Raw genomic sequence first — 24,493 nt, 5'->3', positions numbered from 1 at the left:
AAAATGGTGGCAGTGAGTGTTATTCACTGACCTCATTAAGAAGTCTGACCAAACACCCCTCTTTAGGATGACACTTATCCTCACCTGCTTCTGCATTGTAATGGTGCCATCTTTCCTGATTTGGATAGAAGTCTCTTTATTTCTACCTGGTCCATTTCATCAGTACCTTATATTCTGTTCCTTTCAGGTAGGAGTTTATCCAGCAAAGAGCATTCATTGAGAGAGTGCCATTCTCAGGAAAGTTTAAATTTGATGATTAAGTGACTCTTTTCATATAATCTGTAATAAATTGCCATGCCTTCATTTAGCACACACATAGGCCTTACACCCTGGTAGGAATCTTAACAATGTAACCATTAGATAATTTATGACTTTATACTAAAGTATTAACTTTGTACTTATGTCTAAACCAAAGCTGCTAGACACTTAGTTTAGGAATATATTAAAGAATCATACACTGGTTGCCTGAATAACATGGAATTTACCTGTTCGGAGAAGTGAGACGTCTCTCTTAGAAAAAGATGGGTGAGTTCATGAAATAACTTCCACCTTCCTAAGAGAAGGAAGTTGGTGGGGAGGGAAAAGAGAGTGAAGAGATCAGGCCATCGAGGTCCCCTCCAGTTAGTCATTTCTTCTCAGGCAGGCAGTTCCACGAAACTAACATAATGTGCTTTTGGATCTCATACAGATGGCAATCAGGAGTTACTTCCCTGTGAAGTCTGTGGAAGACGCTTTGCAGCAGATGTTCTGGTAAACATAAAGACATTTTGTAGATGTGTTTCGTTGGAGTTAAATGAACTGTCAAGTCAGTGAGGAGGCTGCAGCGGCAAAGATTAAAGACAGATGTGAAGGGAACACAAGGGAAGAGAGGTCCATAACCTATGGCTGGCAGGTCTGGAGGACACTGAGGCACATAGATGCCACCCCATTCAAAAGGGAGCTTAATTAAACATGGTACTCCTAGAAAAAGGATGCCAGATGAAAGTGTTTTGGCACAGTTGTCTCTTGAGAGGTTTTGGCTCTTTTGCCTTTTCTATAAGCATCAAAAATCCAAATTTTAAGGCCAAAGCACCAGGGAAATTAGCTAGTCAAGAGGAATGAACATTGAATTTGGAGCATCTGGAAACTTGGCTTTTAGCCTCAAATTTGTCACTAATTCTGACAAGTCCTTTAACCTCCCTCTGTTTTCTGCTTTGCCACGTATAAAGACAGAACCTTTCAATTTCAGGGATTTTATGTAATTTGAACAAAATGGATATAAGACCTGTTCCAAGATCTAATTTTTAATCAGATTGAAACGAACTGCATGTTAGGTCCCCTGATTGATGCCTATAAGTGGAATTAACTTTTTTTATTATTTCAAAATTAGGGAATCAAACAGTTATTAGATTCCAATATTATAAGGAGATTCCCAAGGAAAATGTTTAAAAAACACTTGAGGTGATAATGTGACTTTGAGTTTGAACATTTTAGATCAAGGAGATGTAACCAAACAAAGGATTTGGACTATACACCTGACTGCATTTGGGGTAAAAGACTGTATAACTAGGTTGTAGGTTTTCTTTGGGGAATTTAAAAACTGAAATATGTTCTAATTAACTGTGGCTAGAACTTTCCAAATTTAGGAGCAGGAGCTCAAGGGCCTGTTGTGGCCCAGGAACCCACCAGTGTGCTGCTTTTACCAGATCAGGCCTGTACCCCATAAGAACGAGTTTGAGACCTAGAAGGTACCATTCATTTGGGGATCACTAAATGTCATGTATGTCTTGGGTCCTCTTGGATTTTACTTCTAGACCTATCTCCAGGCTACAAAGAGCATATGATCAAGTGATATGATATCTCTCTCATTTAAAATGGTTTGGCCTGGGGCTGCTGGGGGGCTCAGTGCATTGAGCACCCGACACTTGATTTTGGCTCAAGTAATGGTTTGGAGCCCCACGTTGGGCTCTGCATTCAGTGGGGAGTCTGCTGGAGAGTCTTTCTCTCCCTCTCTCCCTCTCCTCCTATCTTCCTTTTCCTCTCCCTAAAATAAATAAATAAATCTTTAAAAATAAAAGAAAATGGTATGGCTTGTTTGTAACAAGGTGCAGGGATTTTTATAGAGCCCCTGTATTTTGTTGGACAAAGGAACTGTGTGTTAAAAATTATGAGTTATATATCCACCAAAGAAGAGGACATTTAGTTGAAAGTTGTTGGTGTAATCCTGTGCTGGTGCTGTAACAGACTTCGTAAGGGTGGTACACAGGCAGAGCTCTGTGTGTTGATTCCTGTCTTATGTACTAGAAATGCTGAGTACTTAAAGGATTACTTGGCTGGAGTAAAGAATGTTTTCCCTGCTGATCGTCTGTTAAATGTTAAATATTGTAATGTTTTAAAACTATTAAATGCCTAGATTTGCTCTGAAATAAATGACTTCATGGATGTGAAATGTTTGGATAAATTAAAGGAAAATATCTTCATAATGTAAATGGAATTGGTATATCCTTCATTTATTTGTACGGTTGTCCCAGTTGTCTTTTGCAGATGTTCTCAAATATTTCTTTGAAACCTCTCCACTCCTGGAGGAAGTTAAGTAGTTTAATTTGCTGTATGTATAAAAGTGACCCCGTTAAATTCAATTTTGAAATTGCTGAGTGGTAAGAAGAGTTTTCCTGAGAAAGTTCCACTGGTAGGAACTAAGTTTCCCCCTGCTGTATGCAAAAGACTGTTTCAAAAGAATGGTAAAACTGAATATTAGGATTCTTAGGACTCAGATTCCCTGTTAGGTTACTGGATGACTTGCTCATGGAATTTGGGAATCATGGATGCAGGAAACAGAAGACATAATCAGGAGAACCTCCTTGGCTGCAGTGAGTACCTAGCTCAGTATCAGAAATATTTATTTCAATTTAAACTAGAAATTTTGCCTTTTCAACATTATTTAATGCCTGGAACCACTCACACAGCCCAAGTGGTAGAATTCAATATATAAAACCAAATTCGAAGTAAGTCTCTATAGCTGTGGAGGCCTCTTCTTGACCTTACCCTCACGCAATATCTAGTGATGTGTAACATGGGTGGAGAGAGCCAGATGGATTTGCTCTGCTGTGCTTTGAGAGTTGGAGAATGAACTTGGCTCTGAAGGTGAACCCTGTCACTCCAGTGGGGGCTGCCTGAGTACAAACCGTGTGACTGTACATGTTAAAAATTTTAATCCCCACTGTTTCTTTTCTAGGAAAGGCATGGACCAATATGTAGAAAACTCTTCAACAAAAAACGTAAACCTTTCAATTCCTTGAAACAAAGATTACAGGGCCCTGACATTCCCATTGTGAGAAAGGCTCCTCAATCCAAGGTACTATCAATATCTTGTTTATTGTTCTTGATTACATCCTAAAGTACATTAAAGCCTCTTTTTGGCTCTCTGGTTTCATTTTTGCTTGATAGTGCAGTGTAATGTCATGTAAGTATAATCCACCTTTACTGTTTTCTTTTTAATCATGCTCACTTAGATTTCGAAATGTATTTTAGATACTTTCCAGATGTGGCAAAAAAGAATCTCGTTTATGTTTTCAATAGTGTAGCGTTAAATCTAGCAATTAACTTGGAAGAGAATCCCTTTTAATCTTACATTTAAGTCATTCTATAAAGTTCTGTAGCTTGTTTTTTCTGATTGTTACTTTGTGTTTTCCTTCACTGTTGTGGTTTGCAAATTTTATTACAGTATTTTCCAGACCTCTTTTTTTGTACTATTGAGAACAAATTCTCTTTCCCCTCCAAATTTCAGTCCTATTTCCTGTAAATTTAAATCTCAGGTTAAAATAAAATTGTAATGGAGAGATGTACAGTCTAGGTTAGTATATATTGATTTTGTTTTTTAATAGCCTCAGCCTGTGAGGAAATCTAACTGGAGACAGCAACATGAAGACTTCATTAATGCCATCCGTTCAGCAAAGCAGTGTACGCTAGCCATTAAAGAAGGCCGACCTCTCCCCCCTCCACCTCCTCCAACCATCAACCCAGGTGTGTGGCCAGTTTGGTTTGCTTTTGGCATTTTACTCTTAACCAATTGTGCTCAGATGATCATGACTTGCTTTCTCCTATACATTCTAAAATAAATAATAGCAATTAAATTCTATTAAAGTAATTTTATCATACAGTATATCTTATCCTAATTTATTTTTAATTCTTCATAAAGATTCTGCGTTTCCTTCTCACTCCATGAGAACACCACTGTACCCAATGTTATGGCCATTCACATCATGGCATATAAGAATGGGGCTGTGCAGGGCAGTTCCACAGTAGCTCCCCCGTGTCAGATACCCATATCTCTGGGTTGTTTTTTGGGGGGAGAAGGGTGGTTTTGAGGTAAAAGTCCCATGATAAAGAATTCACCATTTTAGCCTTTTTAAGTTGTGCAATTTTGTGGCCTAAAGGTTTCTTACCCTAAACTTTTTATTTTGAAAGTTTTCAAGTTTATAGAAAAGAGGAAGAAACAGTACAATGATCACTCATACCTTCCACTGAAATTTGACAGTTGTTGACATTATTATATTCTCTGTCTTTTTATTTTTTTGGGGGCGGCAGAACTATTTAAAACTAAGTTTCAAACATTATAGTACTTTACCCTTAACTATGTCAGTGTGCATTTCTTAAGGATGAGTGCTTCTCCTTGCATAACATATAGACTCATATTTTCCCAGTTATCTTAAGAATGTCTTTTAAAGTTCTCTGCTTGCCCCCTAGTCACAATCTAGGATTCAGTCAGGGTTCATGCATTTTTGTTGTCTCTTTTCTTTAATCTTGCACAATACCTCTATCAGGCCAATTATCTTTTAGAATATTTCTTTTGCTAGATATGTCCGTTTTTTTACTCAGGCTAATGTTTGACTTGTTCCTCTATTTTGTTTTTTGTAAATTAAAAATTAGGACTGGAGGCTCTATTAGATTAATAATATTAATCCCTGTCAGATATAAGATCTTCAGACATTTTCTTTCATTTCGTAGCCTGTCTTTTCACTTTCTTGATGGTCTCTTAATGATGCACAAAAATTAATTTTGAAGAAGTCAAAATTTTTTTTGTGGCCTAGCGTTTGATACTAAATCCAAAAAATCATTCCAAAGTCCATGTCACAAAGCCTTTCCCGTATGCTTTCTTCTAAGAGTTTTGCAGTTTTAGCTCGCTCTTTTTCTCTTTGATCCAAGTGTAGTTAATTCTGTATGTGGTATAAGGTAAGATCCCAACAATCTCAGAAGTCGGATATCTAGTTTTACATGTAGATATCTAGTTCTCTCAGCACTATTTGTTGAAAAGAATATCCTTTCCCCATTGAATGATCTTAGCACCATTATCAAAAGTCAGTTGGTCATATATGTGAAGGTTTATTTCTGGGCTCTCTGTTCTAGTCTGTTTTCCTTATGCAGTACCACCCTGTTTGGATTACTTTAGTAAATTTGTAATAAGTTTTAAAAATTCTCCAAGATTGTTTTGGTTATTTGGGGACCTTTGAGATTTCATATGAATTTTTTGATGAGCTTTTTTCTATTTCTGAAGATGCCATTGGAATTTTGATAGGGATGCATTAAATGCATTAAATCTATACATAGCCTTCGGTAGTGTTGTCATCTTAACAGTATTGTTTTCCAGTCTATGAACATAGGATGAATTTTAATTTACTTATCTTCTCTTTAATTTCTGTCATGCATATTTCATTGAGTAGGTGTAGGAATATACAAGTCTTTTAGGACCTTGATTAGGCTTATTCCTAAGTATTTTATGCTTTCCAATGTTATTGTAAATAGAATTGTTAACTTTGTTTTCATGTTGTTCATTGCTAGTGTATAGAAATATGACTGATTTTTGAGTATTTTGTATCCTGCAACTTTGTTGAATTTTGTTAGCTCTCACAGTTGTTTTTTAGTGTGGATTTTTTGGGTTTTCTACATATAAGATTATGCCATTTGTGAACAGACATAATTTTTCTTCCTCTTCTCCAATTTGTCTTTTCTTTTTCATGTCTAAATCCTCTTGCTAGAACTTCCAATACTATATTGAATAGCAGTGGTGAAAGCAGACATCCTTGTCTTGTTTTCCATTGAGTAAATATTACCTGAGGGTTATAAATGGCTATTTAAAGCATAAATAATAGCATTTTATGAGGATTTTGACATGGAATTAAAACGTATGAGGACAATACAAGATTAAGTAAGGAAAATGGAATATATTGTTGAAGGTTTTCTGTACATTATACATGAATAGGTTTAGGACTCATTAAACATGAATAGGTATAGTATTATTTGAAGGTAGAGTTGTATATCTTAAAGATGCCTATTTTATTTTTTTTAAAGATTTTTATTTGACAGAAAATGTGAACACAAGCACAAGCAAGAGGGGGTGGCAGGCAGAAGAAGAAGCTGACTCTCCGCTGAGCAGGGAGCCCAAGGCGGGGCTTGATCCCAGGACCCCAGGATCATGACCTGAGCTAAAGACAGACGCTTAACTGACTGAGCCACCCAGGCACCCCATTAAAGATGCCAATTTTAAACTCTAGAGTAAACACACACAAATATTGACAAGTAGCTAATAACACAATTAAGTGGAATAGAGAGGAAAAAAAATTCAGTCTAAGAGAAGATAGGAGAAGGGGAGGGGAAAAAAAGAAAAGACAGAATAAAGACAACATAGGATGGTAAACTTAAACCTAACCATATGGACAGTTGCATATAAATGACCTAAACCCTTCAAATAAAAAGCAGATTATTGTACTAAATAATAAAGCAAGGTCCAATTTTATACTTTCCACAAGAAACCCACTTTAAATCTGAAGACATAAAGAAGTGTGCCAGGCAGGTGACAAAACAAGGAGGTGGTGGGGCACTTGGGTGGCTCAGTGGGTTAAAGCCTCTGCCTTCAGCTCAGGTCATGATCCCAGGGTCCTGGGATCGAGCCCTGCATCGGGCTCTCTGCTCAGGAGGGAGCCTGCTTCCCCCTCTCTCTCTGCCTGCCTCTCTGCCTACTTGTGATCTCGGTCTGTCAAATAAATAAATAAAATCTTTAAAAAAAAACAAAAAAAAAAAACCAAGGAGGTGGTGCAGATAGGCCTAAAGCAGCAACACCCTCACTAGGGGACAGCTGCTCCTGCGTTAGCAGGGCTGCTGCCTCAAAGGAACACACACCAGGATTGCCAGATCTAATTTCTCAAAGGATGGCAAAAACTGCAGATTTCCTGATTTATATATATCAGAGGCTCAGTTTTTTAGAAACTTCAGGATTGATTCTCTGAGGTTGGAAGTCAGGCAGTGGTTTTCCTTGGAGGGGTGGGGATGACCAGGAGTGGACATGAGATGCATTGCTAGGAATGTTCTGTGTCTTTTTTTTTTTTTTTAATTTTTTATTTATTTTCAGCGTAACAGTATTCATTGTTTTTTCACCACACCCAGTGCTCCATGCAATCTGTGCCCTCCCTAATACCCACCACCTGGTTCCCCCACCCTCCCACCCCGCCCCTTCAAAACCCTCAGGTTGTTTTTCAGAGTCCATAGTCTCTCATGGTTCACCTCCCCTTCCAATTTCCCTCAACTCCCTTCTCCTCTCCATCTACCCTTGTCCTCTATATTATTTGTTATGCTCCACCAATAAGTGAAACCATATGATACTTGACTTTCTCTGTTTGACTTATTTCACTCAGCATAATCTCTTCCAGTCCTGTCCATGTTGCTACAAAAGTTGGGTATTCGTCCTTTCTGATGGAGGCATAATACTCCATAGTGTATATGGACCACATCTTCCTTATCCATTCATCCGTTGAAGGGCATCTTGGTTCTTTCCACAGTTTGGCGACCGTGGCCATTGCTGCTATAAACATTGGGGTACAGATGGCCCTTCTTTTCACTACATCTGTATCTTTGGGGTAAATACCCAGCAGTGCAATTGCAGGGTCATAGGGAAGATCTATTTTTAATTTCCTGAGGAATCTCCACACTGTTCTCCAAAGTGGCTGCACCAGTTTGCATTCCCACCAACAGTGTAAGAGGGTTCCCCTTTCTCCACATCCTCTCCAACACACGTTGTTTCCTGTCTTGCTAATTTTGGCCATTCTAACTGGTGTAAGGTGGTATCTCAATGTGGTTTTGATTTGAATCTCCCTGATGGCTAGTGATGATGAACATTTTTTCATGTGTCTGGTAGCCATTTGTATGTCTTCCTTGGAGAAGTGTCTGTTCATATCTTCTGCCCATTTTTTAATATGATTATCTGTTTTGTGTGTGTTGAGTTTGAGGAGTTCTTTATAGATCCTGGATATCAACCTTTTATCTGTACTGTCATTTGCAAATATCTTCTCCCATTCCGTGGGTTGCCTCTTTGTTTTGATGACTGTTTCTTTTGCTGTGCAGAAGCTTTTTATCTTGATGAAGATGACATGATTCTTTATATGGAAAACCCGAAAGACTCCACCTCCAAACTACTAGAACTCATACAGCAATTCAGTAATGTAGCAGGATACAAAGTCAATGTCCAGAAATCAGTGGCTTTCTTATACACTAACAATGAAAATACAGAAAGGCAAATTAGAGAATCGATTCCATTTACTATAGCACCAAAAACCATAAGATACCTCGGAATAAACCTAACCAAAGAGGTTAAAGATCTGTACTCGAGGAACTACAGAACACTCCTAAAAGAAATTGAAGAAGACACAAAAAGATGGAAGACCATTCCATGCTCTTGGATGGGAAGAATAAACATCGTTAAAATGTCTATACTGCCCAGAGCAATCTATACTTTTAATGCCATTCCAATCAAAATTCCACCAGTATTTTTCAAAGAGCTGGAGCAAATAATACTAAAATTTGTATGGAATCAGAAGAGACCCCGAATTGCTAAGGAAATGTTGAAAAACAAAAATAAAACTGGTGGCATCACGTTACCTGATTTCAAGCTTTACTACAAAGCTGTGATCACCAAGACAGCATGGTACTGGCATAAAAACAGACACATGGACCAGTGGAACAGAGTAGAGAGCCCAGATATGGACCCTCAACTCTATGGTCAAATAATCTTTGACAAAACAGGAAAAAATATCCAGTGGAAAAAAGACAGTCTCTTCAATAAATGGTGCTGGGAAAACTGGACAGCTATATGTAGAAGAATGAAACTTGACCATTCTCTTACACCGTACACAAAGATAAACTCGAAATGGATAAAAGACCTCAACGTGAGACAGGAATCCATCAGAATCCTCGAGGAGAACATAGGGAGTAACCTCTTTGATATCAGCCACAGCAACTTCTTTCAAGATATGTCTCCAAAGGCGAAGGAAACAAAGGCAAAGATGAACTTCTGGGACTTCATCAAGATAAAAAGCTTCTGCACAGCAAAAGAAACAGTCATCAAAACAAAGAGGCAACCCACGGAATGGGAGAAGATATTTGCAAATGACAGTACAGATAAAAGGTTGATATCCAGGATCTATAAAGAACTCCTCAAACTCAACACACACAAAACAGATAATCATATTAAAAAATGGGCAGAAGATATGAACAGACACTTCTCCAAGGAAGACATACAAATGGCTACCAGACACATGAAAAAATGTTCTGTGTCTTGATATAGGCTGGTTACATGGGTGTGTGCAGCATATAAATATTTCATGGAGACATATACTTACGATCTGTGGCTTTTCTCTTGGATAAAAAGATAAAAGAAATAAACACCAGCAATGTCAAAACAACTATAGACAGGACTGTGAAAAGCACGGGGAAGGATATGTATGCAAATAATCATAAAACTGGAGTGACTAATACTAGTATCAGGCAAAGCAAACATCAGTGTTATTAACAGGAGTAATGATTAAAAATACATTCATCAGAAAGGCCTATCAGTCCTAAATGTTTATGTACCTAGTAACAGCTTCAAAAGAACATGAAACAAAAACTGGGAGAAGTAGAAAGATTCATAATTATATTTGGAGATTTTATCATTCCTTTCTTAGTAGGTGATAAAATAAACAGCAGGAAAATCAGTAGGGATATAGAAAATTTGAACAACAGTATCAACCAGTTTGATCTAATTGATATCTATTGCTATAATGCGACATGAAGCAACAGCAGAATATAATTCTTTTTAAGTACACATGGAGCATTTGTCCAAAATAGACCATGTGCAAGACCACAAAGTGAGTCTCAATAAACGTCAAAAGGATTGAAATCACACAGATTATGTTATTTGTCAAGTAGAATTAAGTTAGAAGTTAATGATGAAAGCATATCTAGAAGATTTCCTAGTATTTGGAAATTATCAACTCATTTCTAAATGCATGGATTTAAGAAGAAATCATAAAAGAAATTAGAAAATATTTTGAACTGAATGGTAATGAAAACACATCAGAATTTGTGGGATTCAGCTAAAACAGTGCCTATAGGGAGTTTTATAGCTTTAAATGCTCATATTAGAAAAGAAGAAAGGTTTAAACCATTTACTTTATTCTTCTTCTTTAAGAAGTTAGAAGAACAAATTATACCTAAATTAAGTAGAAGGAAGAAAATAGTAAAAGTAGTTCACCATATTAACAAAATATTTTAAAAAAACAGATGATCATCCCAATAGGTACAGGAAAAGCCTTTGATAAAATACAACACCCATACATATTTTAAAAAGGAAGCTCCTAGGTAGAAATAGAAGGGAACACCTCAATGGAGGACATCTTTGAGCAATCTACAGCTAACATTACACTTGATGAAAAACAGCACTTTTCCACTGAGATCATGAAAAAGCAAGGGTGTCCTTTCTGACCACTTCTGTTCAACACTGTACTGGAGATAAAGTACCCAGTATAGTGAGGAAAAAATTTTTAGGGAGGAAGAAGTAAAACTGTCTTTATTCGCAGATAATATGGTCACGAATGAGTTAAGTGTAGAAAATCTTAGTAAATTGTAAGAAATCTACTGGAATTAAAAGTTCATTTTACACACTTTCAGAATATGAAATCAAGGGGTGCCTGGGTGGCTCAGTCAGTTAAGCATCCAACTCTTGATTTTTTTCTCAGGTCATGATCTCAAGGTCATGAGATTGAGCCCCTCGTTGGGCTCCATGCTGTGTATGGAGCCTGCTTAATATTTTCTTTCCCTCTCCCTCTGCCCCTTCCCCCTTGTTCATGTGCACTCTTCCTCTCTTAAAAAAAAAAAGATATAAAGTCAATATACATTAGTAAATTTTATTTCTATATACTAGCATGAATAATTAAAAAACAAAATTAGAAATACTATTTACAATTACAAAAAAACACTAAATACTTAAGCATATATTTAATAAAATGTGTAAGACTTGAAAAATGAAAACCACAAAACACCGTTTAGAGAAATTAAAGATGACCAATATAAATGGAGAGATTTACTATTTTCATAAATTGGAAGAGTCCATATTATGATATCAGTTCTTCACACATTGATCTGTGGACTCAATGTAATTCCAGTAAAAATCCCTGCAAGTTTTCTTTGCCAAGTAGGAGTTCACCAGTTGATTCTAAAATTATGTGGAAATTGAAATGATCTGGAATAGCCAAGATGGTTTTGAAAAAAAGGAAAAAAGCAAAGGACTTACACTACCTGATGTCAAGACTTACTTTGATGTTATAGTAATAAAGTAATTTGATATTGGTATACGAGTTGGAACAGAAATCACCCATGTATGGGTGACTGGTTTTTGACAAAGGTAATTCAGTGTAGGAAAGGATAATCTTACTAACAAATGAAACAGAAAACTAGATACCGATTTGGAAAAAATGAGCCATGATCCTCATATAAGAATTAACTGACAAGGGGTGCCTGGGTGGCTAAGTGGGTTAAAGCCTCTGCCTTCGGCTCAGGTCAGGATCCCAGGGTTCTGGGATCGAGCCCCACATCGGACTCTCTGCTCAGCAGGGAGCCTGCTTTCCCCTCTCTCTCTGCCTGCCTCTCTGCCTACTTATGATCTCTGTCTGTCAAATAAATAAGTAAAATCTTAAAAAAAAAAAGAATTAACTGACAAAAATTAATTCACAATGGAACATGGACCGAATATAAGCACTACAATCCAAGATTTCAAAAAAACAAAATTCTTTGGTCTAAGGGTCAACAAAGTTTTCTTAAACAGGATGCAAAATGTACTAATGATTTTTAAAAAGGAAATTGATAAATTGGGCTTCACCAAAGCTAAAAATTTTAGTTTTGAGGGACACCATTAGGAGAGTGCAAAGGCAAGCCACGGCACATATATCTGACAAAGGACTCATATTAAGAATATATAAAGAACTCCTACAACTCAATAATAAGACAACCCAATAAGAAAAAGGCAAAAGACATATTTGAACAGACACATCCCAAAATAATAGCCAATAAGTACATAAAAAAGAAAATCAGCATCATTTCTATCAGGGAAATGTGAATTACAGCCATGATAAAATACCACAGCATGCCCACTTGAATAGCTAAAATTAAAGACTGACAATACAAATGATAGCTAGGATGTAGAACAGCTGGAAGTCTCATAGACTGCTGATGGGGTGTAAAATAGTACAGCTACTTTGCACTGGTATTTTCTTAAGTTAAACATATACTTATTAATAGAGCAATTCTATACCTAGGTATTTATGTGGAAAACTGGAATCATGTTCTTAAAAAAAGACTTATATGTTAATGTTCATAGTAGCTTAAAAAAAAAAAAACTGGAAACGAAAAGCATAAACTGGGGGGAAAAAAAACCAGCATAAACTGAAAAAAAAACCAAGCCCGAAAATGCCCATCAACAAGTGAATGGATAATCAAAACAGGATATACCTCCAAATAAGAAAAAAGTGCTACCATACATGCAGCAACATGGTTTTTCTATTATATGAAATTATAGAACAAATATCTTTAGTGACAGGAAAATAAGAGTTTTGATTGCTTGAGACTGGGTTTGGGGGAATATTGACTGAAAAGGGGCATGAGGTAACTTTTTGGGGTGATGAAACTGTTCTGTGTTTTAATTGGAGTGGTTGCAACAATGTGTACATTTATCAAAACTCATTGGTCTGTACACTTAAAATAGTTGGATCTTCCTTCATGTAAATTATTTCTCCAAGTTCATTTTTAAAAAGTAAAAAGCCAAAACCAATTCCAAAAACCACAGTGAAATCATACTATAAAAATCATCTGAAAAGTGGATTATCTAAAGTTCTATACCAGAAAGTAATCTTTAAAATATACAACTTTATTTTTAATTATTTTTAAGTATAGTTAACATAAAATATTATATTAGTTTCAGGTGTACATTAGTGATTTGACATTTATGTGCATTACAAAATGCTCACCATGTTAAGTATAGTTACCATCTGTCACCATACAAATTTATTACAATATCATTGACTATATTCCCTATGCTATAATTTTTATCCCCATGATTAACTTATTTACTTACTTATAAGTTTTGAGGGCAAGACAAAAATATTTGGTACTGAAGGAAGTACACAAGAATGTGGAGTAAAAGATTATATGGGCTGGGGCACCTGGGTGGCTTAGTTAAACGTCTGAGTCTTGGTTTCAGCTCAGGTCATGATCTCATGGGTTGAGAAATCAAGCCCCACATCAGGCTCTGGCCACAGCAGGGAGTCTGCTTGAAGATTCTCTTCCTCCATCCCTCTTCTCACTCATGCATGTGCGCGCGCTCTCTCTCTTTCTCCAAAAAAAAAAAATAATAATAATAATACACACACACACACACACACACACACACATATATATAATTTTGGGTGTAATAATTTTCTAATGTGAGAAGAGGTTTACCTTGACTATCCTTGATATAAAAGATTACTTCAGTTGCTAAATGATTAGAATTTTAGAGCTCTATGTGAAAAATAAAGTGTATTTTAGTTGGACCACTATAATAGTGTTGAGATTGATCATTGTGGGTGTCATTAGTCTTTCACCCTTTGACAGAGTACATCCTAGTTTCCTGCTAGTTTTCCTTGATTAATTTAGATTTTATTTATTTATTTATTTGAGAGTGAGAGTTAGAGCACAAGCAAGAGGAGCAGCAGAGGGAGAGGGAGAAGCATGTTCCCAGCTGAGCAAGGAGCTCCATGTGGGGCTCTATCCCAGCATCCTGGGATCATGAGCCGAAGGCAGATGCTTAACTGACTGAGCCACCCAGGCATCCCATAGGATGCTTTTGATAATGCTTTTGTATTGCATCTGGTGTTTGTTTTTGTTTTGTTTTCTAATGTGAGGAAAATTACAGATGCCTTTTTAAAAATTTATTTAAAAAACGTATTTTGGCAAGATGACCTTTTTTTTAATCCTTTGTTTAGGATTATTGTTTAAGATTCATCCTTTATTGAAAGGGTGCCTTACTTATTTTGTAACTGGAAGTTTGTACCTCTTAATCCCTTTTCACCTTTTTTGCCCATCCTCCCACCCCCTCCCCCATGGGCAACCACCTGTTTGTTTTCTGTATTTATAAGTTTGTTTCTCTTTTCTGTTTATTTGTTCATTTGCTTTATAGATTCCACACATAAGTGAAATAATATGCTATTTATCTTTCTGTGTCTTATTTCACTTAACATAATACCCTTTAGATCTATTCATGTTGTTGCATATGGCAAGATTTCATTGTTTTTTATGGCTGAGCAATATTCCATTTATACATATACCACATCTTCTCAATCCACTCATCTGTCAGTGGAAATTTAGGTTGCTTCCATATCCTGGCTATTGTATCTTGCTTATTATAAATAATACTGGCAATAAACATAGGAGTCCATAGATGATTTTGAATTAGTGTTTTCATTTCTTTGGGTAAATAACCAGAAATGAAATTACCGGATTATATGATACTTATATTTTTAATTTTTGAGGAACCTCCATACTCTTGTTCACAGTGGCTCTATCAGTTTCCATTCCCACTAACAGTCCATGAGGGTTACCTTCTCTGCATCCTCACCAACACTTGTTATTTCCTGTCTTTTTTATTCTAGCCATCCTAACAAGTGTAAGGTGATATCTCATTGAGATTTTGATTTTCATTTCCCTGGTATTAGTGATATTGAGCATCATTTCATATGCCTGTTGGCCATCTGGATGTCTTCTTTTGAAAAATGTCTATTCAGGTCCTCTGCCCATTTTTTAAATTGGGTTTTTTTTGGTGTTGAGTTGTATGAGTTCTTCATATATTTTGAATATTAACCCCTTATCATACATAACACGTGCAGATATCTTCTCTCAGTCAGGAGGTTGCATTTTTGTGTAGTCCCAGTTTATTTTTGTTTTTGTTGCCCTTGTCTAAGGAGATAGATCCAAAAAAGTATTACTGAAGCCTATGTCCAAACATTTATTTCCTATATTTTCTTTTCTTTTTTTTATTTTTTAAAGATTTTATTTATTTATTTGACAGAGATCACAAGTAGGCAGAGAGGCAGGTGGAGGGGGGAAGCAGGCTCCCCGCTGAGCAGAGAGCCTGACACGGGGCTTGATCCCAGGACCTTGAGATCATGACCTGAGCAGAAGGCAGAAGCTCAACTCCCTGAGCCACCCAGGAACACTTCTATTTTTTTTCTTTTTTTAGGAGTTTATGGTTTCAGGTCTTACATTCGGATTTTTAATCCATTTTTAGTTTATTTTTGTATATAGTGTTAAAAAATGGCCTAGTTTCATTCTTTTTGTGTATCTGTCCAGTTTTATCAACACCACTTATTGAAGATACCGTCTTTTCCCCACTGTGTGTGTATTCTTGCCTTCTTTGTCATAGATCGACTATATAAGTGTGGGGTTTTTTTTTCCCTAGACTCTTTATTCTGTTCCACTGATCTATTTTTTTTTTTTTTATTTTTGTGTTGGAACTATACTGTTTTTATTACTAGAGCTTTGTAGTATAGTTTGAAATCTGGGATTGAAATCTCCACCTTTTCTTTCTCAGAATTTCTTTGGCTATGCAGGCAGGGTCTTTTGTGGTTCCACAGACATCCTATGATTATTTGCTCTAGTTTGTGAAGAACGCTATTGTTATTTTGGTTGAGATTGCACTGAATCTTTAGATTGGATAGTATGGACATTTTAACAATATTATTTCTTTCAGTCCATGAGTGTGGTATATCTTTCCATTTATTTGTGTTGTCTTCAGTTTCTTTAATCAGTGTTTTATAGTTTTCAGAGTCTCACCTTCCTGGTTAAATTTATTCCTATGTATTTTGTTCTTTCTCATGCGATCTTTCTTTGTTTTTACAAATTTGTTTATTTGAGAGAGAGAGAGAGCACACACGGGGGAGTGGGTGAGGGGCAGAGGGAGAGAAAGCCCCAAGCAGACTCCCCACAGCATGGCGCCTGACACAGGGTTCAGTCTCATAACCATGAGATCACGACCAAAGCCAAAACCAAGAGTTAGACACAACTGACTATGCCACCTTAGGCATCCCTCTTTTTGGTGCAGCTGTAAATGGGATTGTTTTCGTAATTTCTCTGTTAGTTCATTTAGTGTATAGGGATGAAACAGATTCCTATATATTAATTTTGTATCTTGCAGCTTTACTAAATTAATATACTAGTTTTGATAGTTTTTTTGATGGAGTCTTTTAAGGCTTTTTAGGCATATAGTATCGTGTCATCTAGAAATACTGAGTTTTATTTCTTCCTTACCAAGTGTGATGCCTTTTATTTCTTATCTGTTTTCTGTGGTTAGGACTTCCAGTGTTATATTGAATAAAAGTTGTGAGAGTAGACATCCTTATCTTCTTCCTGGTCTAAGGGGGAAAGCTTTTAGCCTTTCACCATTGAGTCTGATGTTAGCTTTTTGTTTGTGATATATGGCACTTATTATGTTGAGGTATGTTCCTTCTGTACCCACTTCGTTGAGAGTTTTTGTCATGTACGGATGTTGCATTTTGTCAAATGCTTTTTCTGCATCTATTGAAATGACTATATGATTTTTTTTGAAATGATTATATGATTTTTACCTTTTTTTTTTTTTTAATTAGGCTTCATTCCCAACCCAGCATAGAGCCCAGTGTGGGTCTTGAACTCACAACTCTGAGATCGAGACCTGAGCTGAAATCAATAGTTGGATGCTTAACTGACTAAGCCACCCAGGCACCCCTATTCATTTTTTTAAATGTGGTATATCCCATTGATTGGCTTGTAGATATTGAACCATCCTTGCACCCGAGGAATAAATCCTGCTTGATCATGATGTATGATCTTTAAAAAAGGAATTATTTTTATTTAGTTATTTTTGTTGATGTACTAATATTATATTAGTTTCAGGTGTACAGAATACTGATTCAACAACTTTATACATTACTCATTTCTTACCATGGTAAGTGTAGTCGCCATCCATCACTGTACAAGATTATTAGTATTATTGACTCTATTCCCTATGCTGTATTTCTTCTCTCTCTGACTTATTTTAATGTGAATAAACTTGAATTTGGTTTGCTAATATTTTGTTGAGGATTTATGCATCTATCTTCATCAGCGATATTGGCCCATAATTTGTTTTTGTAGTGTCTTTGTTTGGTTTTGGTATTAGGATAATGCCGGCCTCTCAGAATGAATTTGGAAGCATGCCTTCCTCTTTAAATGGTTCTTTACATGTTTGGAAGAGGCACACCTGGGTCACTCAGTCAGTTAAGCATCTACCTTTGGCTCAGATCATGATTCCAGGGCTCTAGGATGGAGTCCCACATTGGGCTCCTTGCTCAGTGGGGAGCCTGCCTGTCCCTCTGCCTCTTGTTCCCCCTGCTTGTGCATGTGCGCCCACTCTCTCTCTCACACACACACACAAATGAATAAGATCTTTTTAAGAAAATGTTTGGTAAAATTCACCTGTCAATCCATTTGGCCTTGGACTTTTGTTTGTTTGGAGTTTTTGGATTACTGATTCAGTTTCACTACTAGTAAATGGTCTGTTCAGATTTTCTATATCTTCCTGACTCAGTCTTGGAAGATTTAATGCTTCTAAGAATTTACCCATTTATTCTAGGTTGTCCACTTTGTTGGTATTTCATTTTTCATAGTACTCCCTTATAATTCTTTGTAGTTCTGTATTGTTGGTTGTATCTTCTCTTTCATTTCTGGTTTTATTTATTTGAATTCTCTTTTTTCCTTGATGAGCCTAGCTAAATGTTTATCGGTTTTGTTTATCTTTTCAAAGAATCAGCTCTTAGTTTCATTCATCTTCTCTATTGCTTTTTTAGTCTTTATTTCATTTATTTCTGCTGTAATTTTTTGTTATTTCCTTCTTCTGTTAACTCTGGGCTTTGTATGTTCTTTTTGTAGTTTCTTCAGGTGTAAGGTTAGATAGTTTATTTGGTATTTTTCTTGCTTCTTGAGGTAAGCCTGTATTACTCTAAACTTCCTTTTTAGAACTGCTTTTGCTCCATCCCAAAGATTTTGAACCAGTACATTTTCAAATTCCTTTGTTTTAGTGTTTATTTTTATTTCCTTTTTAATTTCTTTTTTGACTCATTGGTTGTTTAGTAGCATGTTATTTAGCCTGTAAGTATGCGTTTTTTCTAGTTTTTTTCTTCTAATCAATTTCTCATTTTATACTGTTGTGGTTGGAAAAGATGATTTATATGATTTCAGTTTCATTAAATTTGTTGAGACTTGTTTTGTGGCCTAACACGTGATCTGTTTTGGAGAATATTGCATGTGCACTTGAAAAGAAGGTATATCCTGCTGTTTTGGGATGAAATACCTGTATCTCTCTGTTAAGTCCATCAAGTCTGATAATGTCATTCAAAGCCATTGTTTCCTTATTAATATTCTGTCTGGATGATTGATCCCTGATGTAAGGGGTGTGTTAAAGTCCTTTACTAATACTGTATTACTGTCAATTTCTCCCTTTCTGTCTGTTATAGTAGCTCCTCTGTTAGGTACACAGATATTTCTCATTGTTATATCCTCTTGTTAGATTGATCCCTTTACCATTATGTAATGTCTTTCTTTGTCTCTAATTACAATATTTATTTTAAAGTCATTTTGTTTGAGGAACGCCTGGGTGGCTCACTTGGTTAAGTGTCTGCCATCATGATCCCAGGGTCCTGGGATCAAGTCCCACATTGGACTCTGCTCAGCACAGAGCCTGCCTCTCCCTCTGCCCCACCCCCTGCTCCTGCTCATACTCTCTCTCTGACAAATAAATAAATAAAATCTTGGAAAAAAAGTTAATCTGTTTGCTATTAAGTATTGCTACCCCCACTTTTTTTTTTTCCACTTGCGTGAAATATCTTTTTCTCTTCCTTCATTTTTAATCTATTTGTGTCTTTAGGTCTGAAGTGAGTCTCTTACAGGTGGTATATAGATGGGGTTTGTTTTTGTATCCATTCAGTCACTGTATGTCTTTTGATTGGAGCACTTAGTCCATTTCTTTCCTTTTTTTTTTTTTTTTTTAAGACTTATTTATTAGGGCACCTGGGTGGCTCAGTCCGTTAAACATCTACCTTCTGCTCAGGTCATGGTCCTGGGGTCCTGGGATTGAGTCCCACATTGGGCTCTCTGCTCAGCAAGAAGCCTGCTTCTCCCTCTCCCTCTGCCTGCGGCTCCCCTTGCTTGTGTTTGTGCTCTCTCACTATCTCTCAGTCAAATAAATGAATAAAATCTTTTTTTAAAAAGCTAAAGGTTTATTTATTTGAGAGAATGAGACAGAGAGTGTGTGATCTGGAGGGGCAGGGGAAGAAAGAATCCCAAACAGACTCTATGCTGAGCGTGGAGCCCATTGCAAGGCTCAATCTCATGACCCTGAGATCACAACCTGCGCTGAAAACAAGAGTTGGACACTTAAGTGAAAGGAAAGTGCCACCCAAGCACTCTTCTTCTTCTTTTTTTTTTTTTTCCTAAAGATTTATTTCTACATTTGAGAAACAGAGAAAAGGATGGTGAGGGGGAGCAGAGGGAGAGAGAAACCCAAGTCAACTCTACACTGAGCATGGAGCCTGACATAAGGCTCAATCCCGTGACCCTGAGACCATGACCTGAGCCAAAACCAGGAGTCAGACACCCAACCAACTGTGCCACTCAGGCACCCCTGGACACTTGATCCATTTACATTTAAAGTAATTCTTTAATAGGTATGTACTTTTTTAATGTACATTTTTTCTTTATTTTTTTGGTTGTTTTTTGTAGTTCTCCTCTGTTACTTCCTTCTTTTGCTCTCTTGTGATTTGATGACTTTCTTATGCTTAGATTCCTTTTTCCTTACTTTTTGTGTACCTATTAAAGGTTTTTGGTTTGTGGTTACCATGAGGTTTATATATAACATCCTTTGTGTGTAGCAGTCTTTTTTAAATTGATGGTCTCTTAAGTTTGAACTCATTCTAAAAGCATTACATTTTTACTCCCCTTCTCCATAATTTATGTCTTTATTTTGTATATCCCTTGACTAGTTATTGTAGATATAAATGATTTTATTATTTTTGTGTTTTAACGTCCATACTAGCTTTATAAGTGATTGACCTTTACTATATGTTTGCTTTTACCAGTGAAATTGTTTCTTTACTAATTTTCTTACTTCTGGCTATGGCCTTTTATTTTGCACTTTAAGAGGTTCCTTTAACATTTCTTATAAGGCTGGTTTAGTGGTGATAACTCTAACTTTTGTTTGGGAAATTCTTTTTTTTTTTTTTTTTTTAAGATTTTATTTATTTATTTGACAGAAGGGAGAGATCACAAGTAGGCAGAGAGGCAGGCGGGGGGGCGGGCAGCCAGGCTCCCCACCAAGAAAAGAGCCTGATATGGGACTCGATCCCAAGACCCTGAGACCATGACCTGAGCCAAAGGCAGAGGCTCAACCCACTGAGCCACCCAGGCGCCCCTGCCTGAGAAATTCTTTATCAGTCCTTCAATTCTGAATGATAACTTTTGGTTATCAGGTAGAGTATTCTTGGTTGTAGGTATTTTTCCTTTCAGCCCTTGGAATATAGGTCATGCCACTCCTTTTTAGCTTTCAAAGTTTCTGCTAAAAAATCAGCAGATAGCCTTATGTGGGTAGTGCCTTGTATGTAACTAGTTGCTTTTCTCTTCCTGCTCTTAAAAATCTTTCTTTATCTGTGATTTTTGACATTTTAATTATTATGTGTCTTGGTAGAATTCTTTGGGTTCATTTTATTTGGGACTCTCTTTGGTTCTTGGACCTGGATGTCTGTTTACTTCCTCAGGAAAGTTTTCAGCTATTTCTTCAAATAAATTTCTGCCTTTTTCTCTTGCTCTACTTCTACAGGGACCCCCATGATACAAATGTTAATATGCTTGGTGTTGTCCCAACATCAAGAGAGGTCCCTATTCTCTTTTTTAAAAATTATTTTTTGTTCTTGTTGTTCAGTTTGGATGATTTCTTCTATCCTGTCTTCTACATTGATCATCCATTCTTCTGCATCCTCTAATCTGTGTTGATTCTCTAGTGCGTTTTTCATTTTGCTATTTTATTCTTCAGCTCTGATTGGTTCTTATATTTTCTGTCTTTGTTGAAGTTATCATTGACTTCATCCATTCTTCTCCCAAGTACAGTGAGCATCTTTATTACCATCACTTTGAATTCTTTATCCGGTAGATTGCTTATCTCCTTTTGTTTATTTTTTTGTTGTTGTTTGTTTTTAAGGTTTTCTCTCATTCTTCAGTTGGGAACATATTTCTCTGTCTCTTTCTTACTCTCTGTTTCTATGTATTTGGTAGGTCAGTTATGTTTCCTGATCTTGAAGATAGTGGCCTTATGTAGAACACATTTGGTGGGGCACAGTATTGCAGTCCCACTCTGGTCACCAGAACCAGGAGCTCCAGGAGTGTGCTGTATGTGGGCAGCTTGTGCTCTCTTGTTGTGACTGGGCCATAACTGCTGTGAGTGCACTGGGGGGTGGGGCTGGCCCTTGGCATAGCTGGCTGAGAGGCCTGGCTGCAGCTGCTGTGGGTGTGCTGAGGGGTGGGATTAGCTCCCGGCACAGCTGGCTGAGAGGCCTGGCCACAACTGTTGTGGGTGTTCTAGTGTGCCAGAAAATCATCTTAATAATTGCTTCGCTATTGCTGGATGCTAATGAAAAAGTAGCTTAAAATAATGTGAAAGTAGAAAGATCTATGGCCATGATTTTGATAATACTTTGGCAACAAGCCTTATACAACAACAAAAAAATCTTTTATGATTTAAAAGCCGTACTTCCTTTTAATAGCAGAAGCTACAAGATTGATGTCTACTTTACAGTTCCTGAGGCAAATAAATGAAACTATGTCAGCTGTCCTGCTGTGTGGATTTCTCTAATTTTTACATTGGATTTAAAATGTGGGGATTATTGTTTCCTTAAAATAAATAATTCCCTTTGTAAGGCCTCATTAAATGTACAATTTGTTTTTCTGCCCTTACATTCTTATGCTAAAATATAGCTTTATAATTAAGTTCTTCCCTGTGCCCTTATTTTAATTTTATGTGCCAAACAAAATGATTATCTAAAATAGCATATTTTCATTACTACTCCATTAGTTAGATTCTGTGGGGATTTTATATTAGCCCATATATTCTCAGGTTTAAATACTAGAAAATTTATACAGACATAACTGGGGTTATATATAATGGAGCCTATTATGCATGAGTTTGCAGGTCATTTCCTTTTTTTTTCACAGCACAATTCCTTCATGATTCAGTTTTTGTGACATGCATTTTTTTACACTAATTCTTACTGGCTTAAGTAAGTCTGCCAATCATTCAGCTTTCCAGGATGTTGTGACACTTTATAAGAACAACAATATAGAATATTTATAACTGAAATTCTCAGTGAGGCCTGGGACATTTGGTCCCCATTTCACAGGCTACATTGACACAGGTACTCAACAGAACATTTGTGTTTTTAAATGACCCTTCTTTATCTACATTAATGTTTTGAGATCTGGCCACCTTCCCCACAGCCATCATGTGGATCCATTTGTAGTCAGACCTTAAATATCATTACGTATTGAAATAAATAGCAATAGTTCATGACACCACTATTGATAGAGGAAGGAGTGATTCAGATTGAGATGAGGGTAGAACATTGCAACTCAGTCATGCTTTGTTCAGATTACTGTTGCAAAAAATTTTTTTTCCCATTCTCAGAGTGGCTGTAATTTCCTTTCTCTGCCCCTTTAGGTCTGGGCTTCATGTCCTTCCTCTGGGCTCCTGGAGCATCCAGTCCTTCCTCCTTTCAAAGTTTATACTACAAGTGGTAATTGCTTCTTTGCCTAGCCTTCTAGCTGTCTCTGAGACTTTTGTTGGGAGGGAAATTCACTTCAGCTTTGTTGTCTCCATGGTGGCAGACAGCACCAAACACACAGAAGGGTGGAAATGAATCAGTGAGCAGACAGGTGGAGTGAGGAAGCCATGCAGTCGCTGCTGTCATCATCTTTGCACATTAACCTGAATAGGCTTACGGGTAGCAGCATTTTTGATACGAGCCTTGACCCAGCTGGTAAAACTGAAGAAACAATCAAACCAAGAGCAGAGTTGTAGACTGTTTTCTACATCGTTGTAAATGAGTTCTGCCCAATAATGGCACTTTCAATTTTACTTTTGTAAGTTCATTCCTATTTGATAGCTGGAAACACAGCCTTGCCAGGCCTGTTTCCTTAGAGTAATAGGATGTCCCGGAACCCACCCACTGTACCGAACCCTAGTGTGGATTATCTAAGTTAACTTTCACAATAGCCTGGTGAAATAGGTGGTATGTAGGGACAGGGGAAATTGAAGCTTAGGGATATTGAGTAACTTGCCGAAGTTCACACGTACAACAAGTGAAGAGCTTGGGCTCAAAACCAGTCAGGCAGGCTGTGGGGCCTTCATCGTTTCCCAGTGCTATCCTGTTTTATTTTTGTCCGAGGAATTTATCACCGTGGGAAAACTCTTTCTGTATTGGAACACTTAGTCCTTGATGACGAAGACATTGTACTTCCCAAGTATAAACCAGTACCTAGCACGTAACAAGTGTTCAATACATAGCAAATTGATTAATTACTGCCTTCCAGAATGTGAAATAAAAGGAGAGACTAAGTGCTCATCTTTTACTAGATTCCAATTTCTTGTGTATTCCAGTTGTTAATTCTATAAATATTCATTTTAGGAAATGATTTGTTCAAACAGAAAACTCCTCAGATTGTGTAAAAAGATGCCTTCAAAAAACTCCTAACGTTGGTGGCACCTGGGTGGCTCAGTCGTTAAGCGTTTGCCTTTGGATCAGGTCATGATCCCAGAGTCCTGGGATCGAGCCCTGCATTGAGCTCCCTGCTCAGCAGGAGGCCTGCTTCTCCCTCTCCCACTCTCCCTGCTTGTGTTCCCTCTCTCACTGTGTCTCTCTCTGTCAAACAAAATTAGGGGAGAGAAAAAAAAAAAAAAACCTCTTAACCTTAAAGATAGCACTGCTTCAAATATTCATCCACACATGTAGGCATTTTGACTATGCACTAACCCAAACTTCCATACAGAGTCTGAGGTTGGGGCTGTCTCAAATCTTACATGTCGCTCATACCTACTTTGTCATCCCTTAAAGGTGCCTAA

General features: G+C 37.0%; 1 protein-coding gene across 1 annotated transcript in view; it reads left to right on the top strand.

Moving 5' to 3' along the window:
• ZC2HC1B (zinc finger C2HC-type containing 1B) overlaps window positions 1-24,493 on the top strand; it is a gene marked incomplete at its 5' end in the record, with an annotated part of 39,960 nt that overhangs the window by 3,273 nt on the left and 12,194 nt on the right. Inside the window, 4 exon segments of the mRNA XM_080805899.1 lie at window positions 559-671; window positions 673-750; window positions 3,215-3,334; window positions 3,864-4,002. Of these exon segments, the coding sequence (XP_080662025.1) occupies window positions 559-671; window positions 673-750; window positions 3,215-3,334; window positions 3,864-4,002 (450 nt within the window).

The sequence above is a fragment of the Martes martes genome, assembly GCF_963455335.1.
Source record: "Martes martes genome assembly, chromosome: 6".
Classification (NCBI taxonomy): domain Eukaryota; kingdom Metazoa; phylum Chordata; class Mammalia; order Carnivora; family Mustelidae; genus Martes; species Martes martes.
Note: the sequence above shows the minus strand (reverse complement) of the source record. Positions and strands in the feature narration are given on the sequence as shown.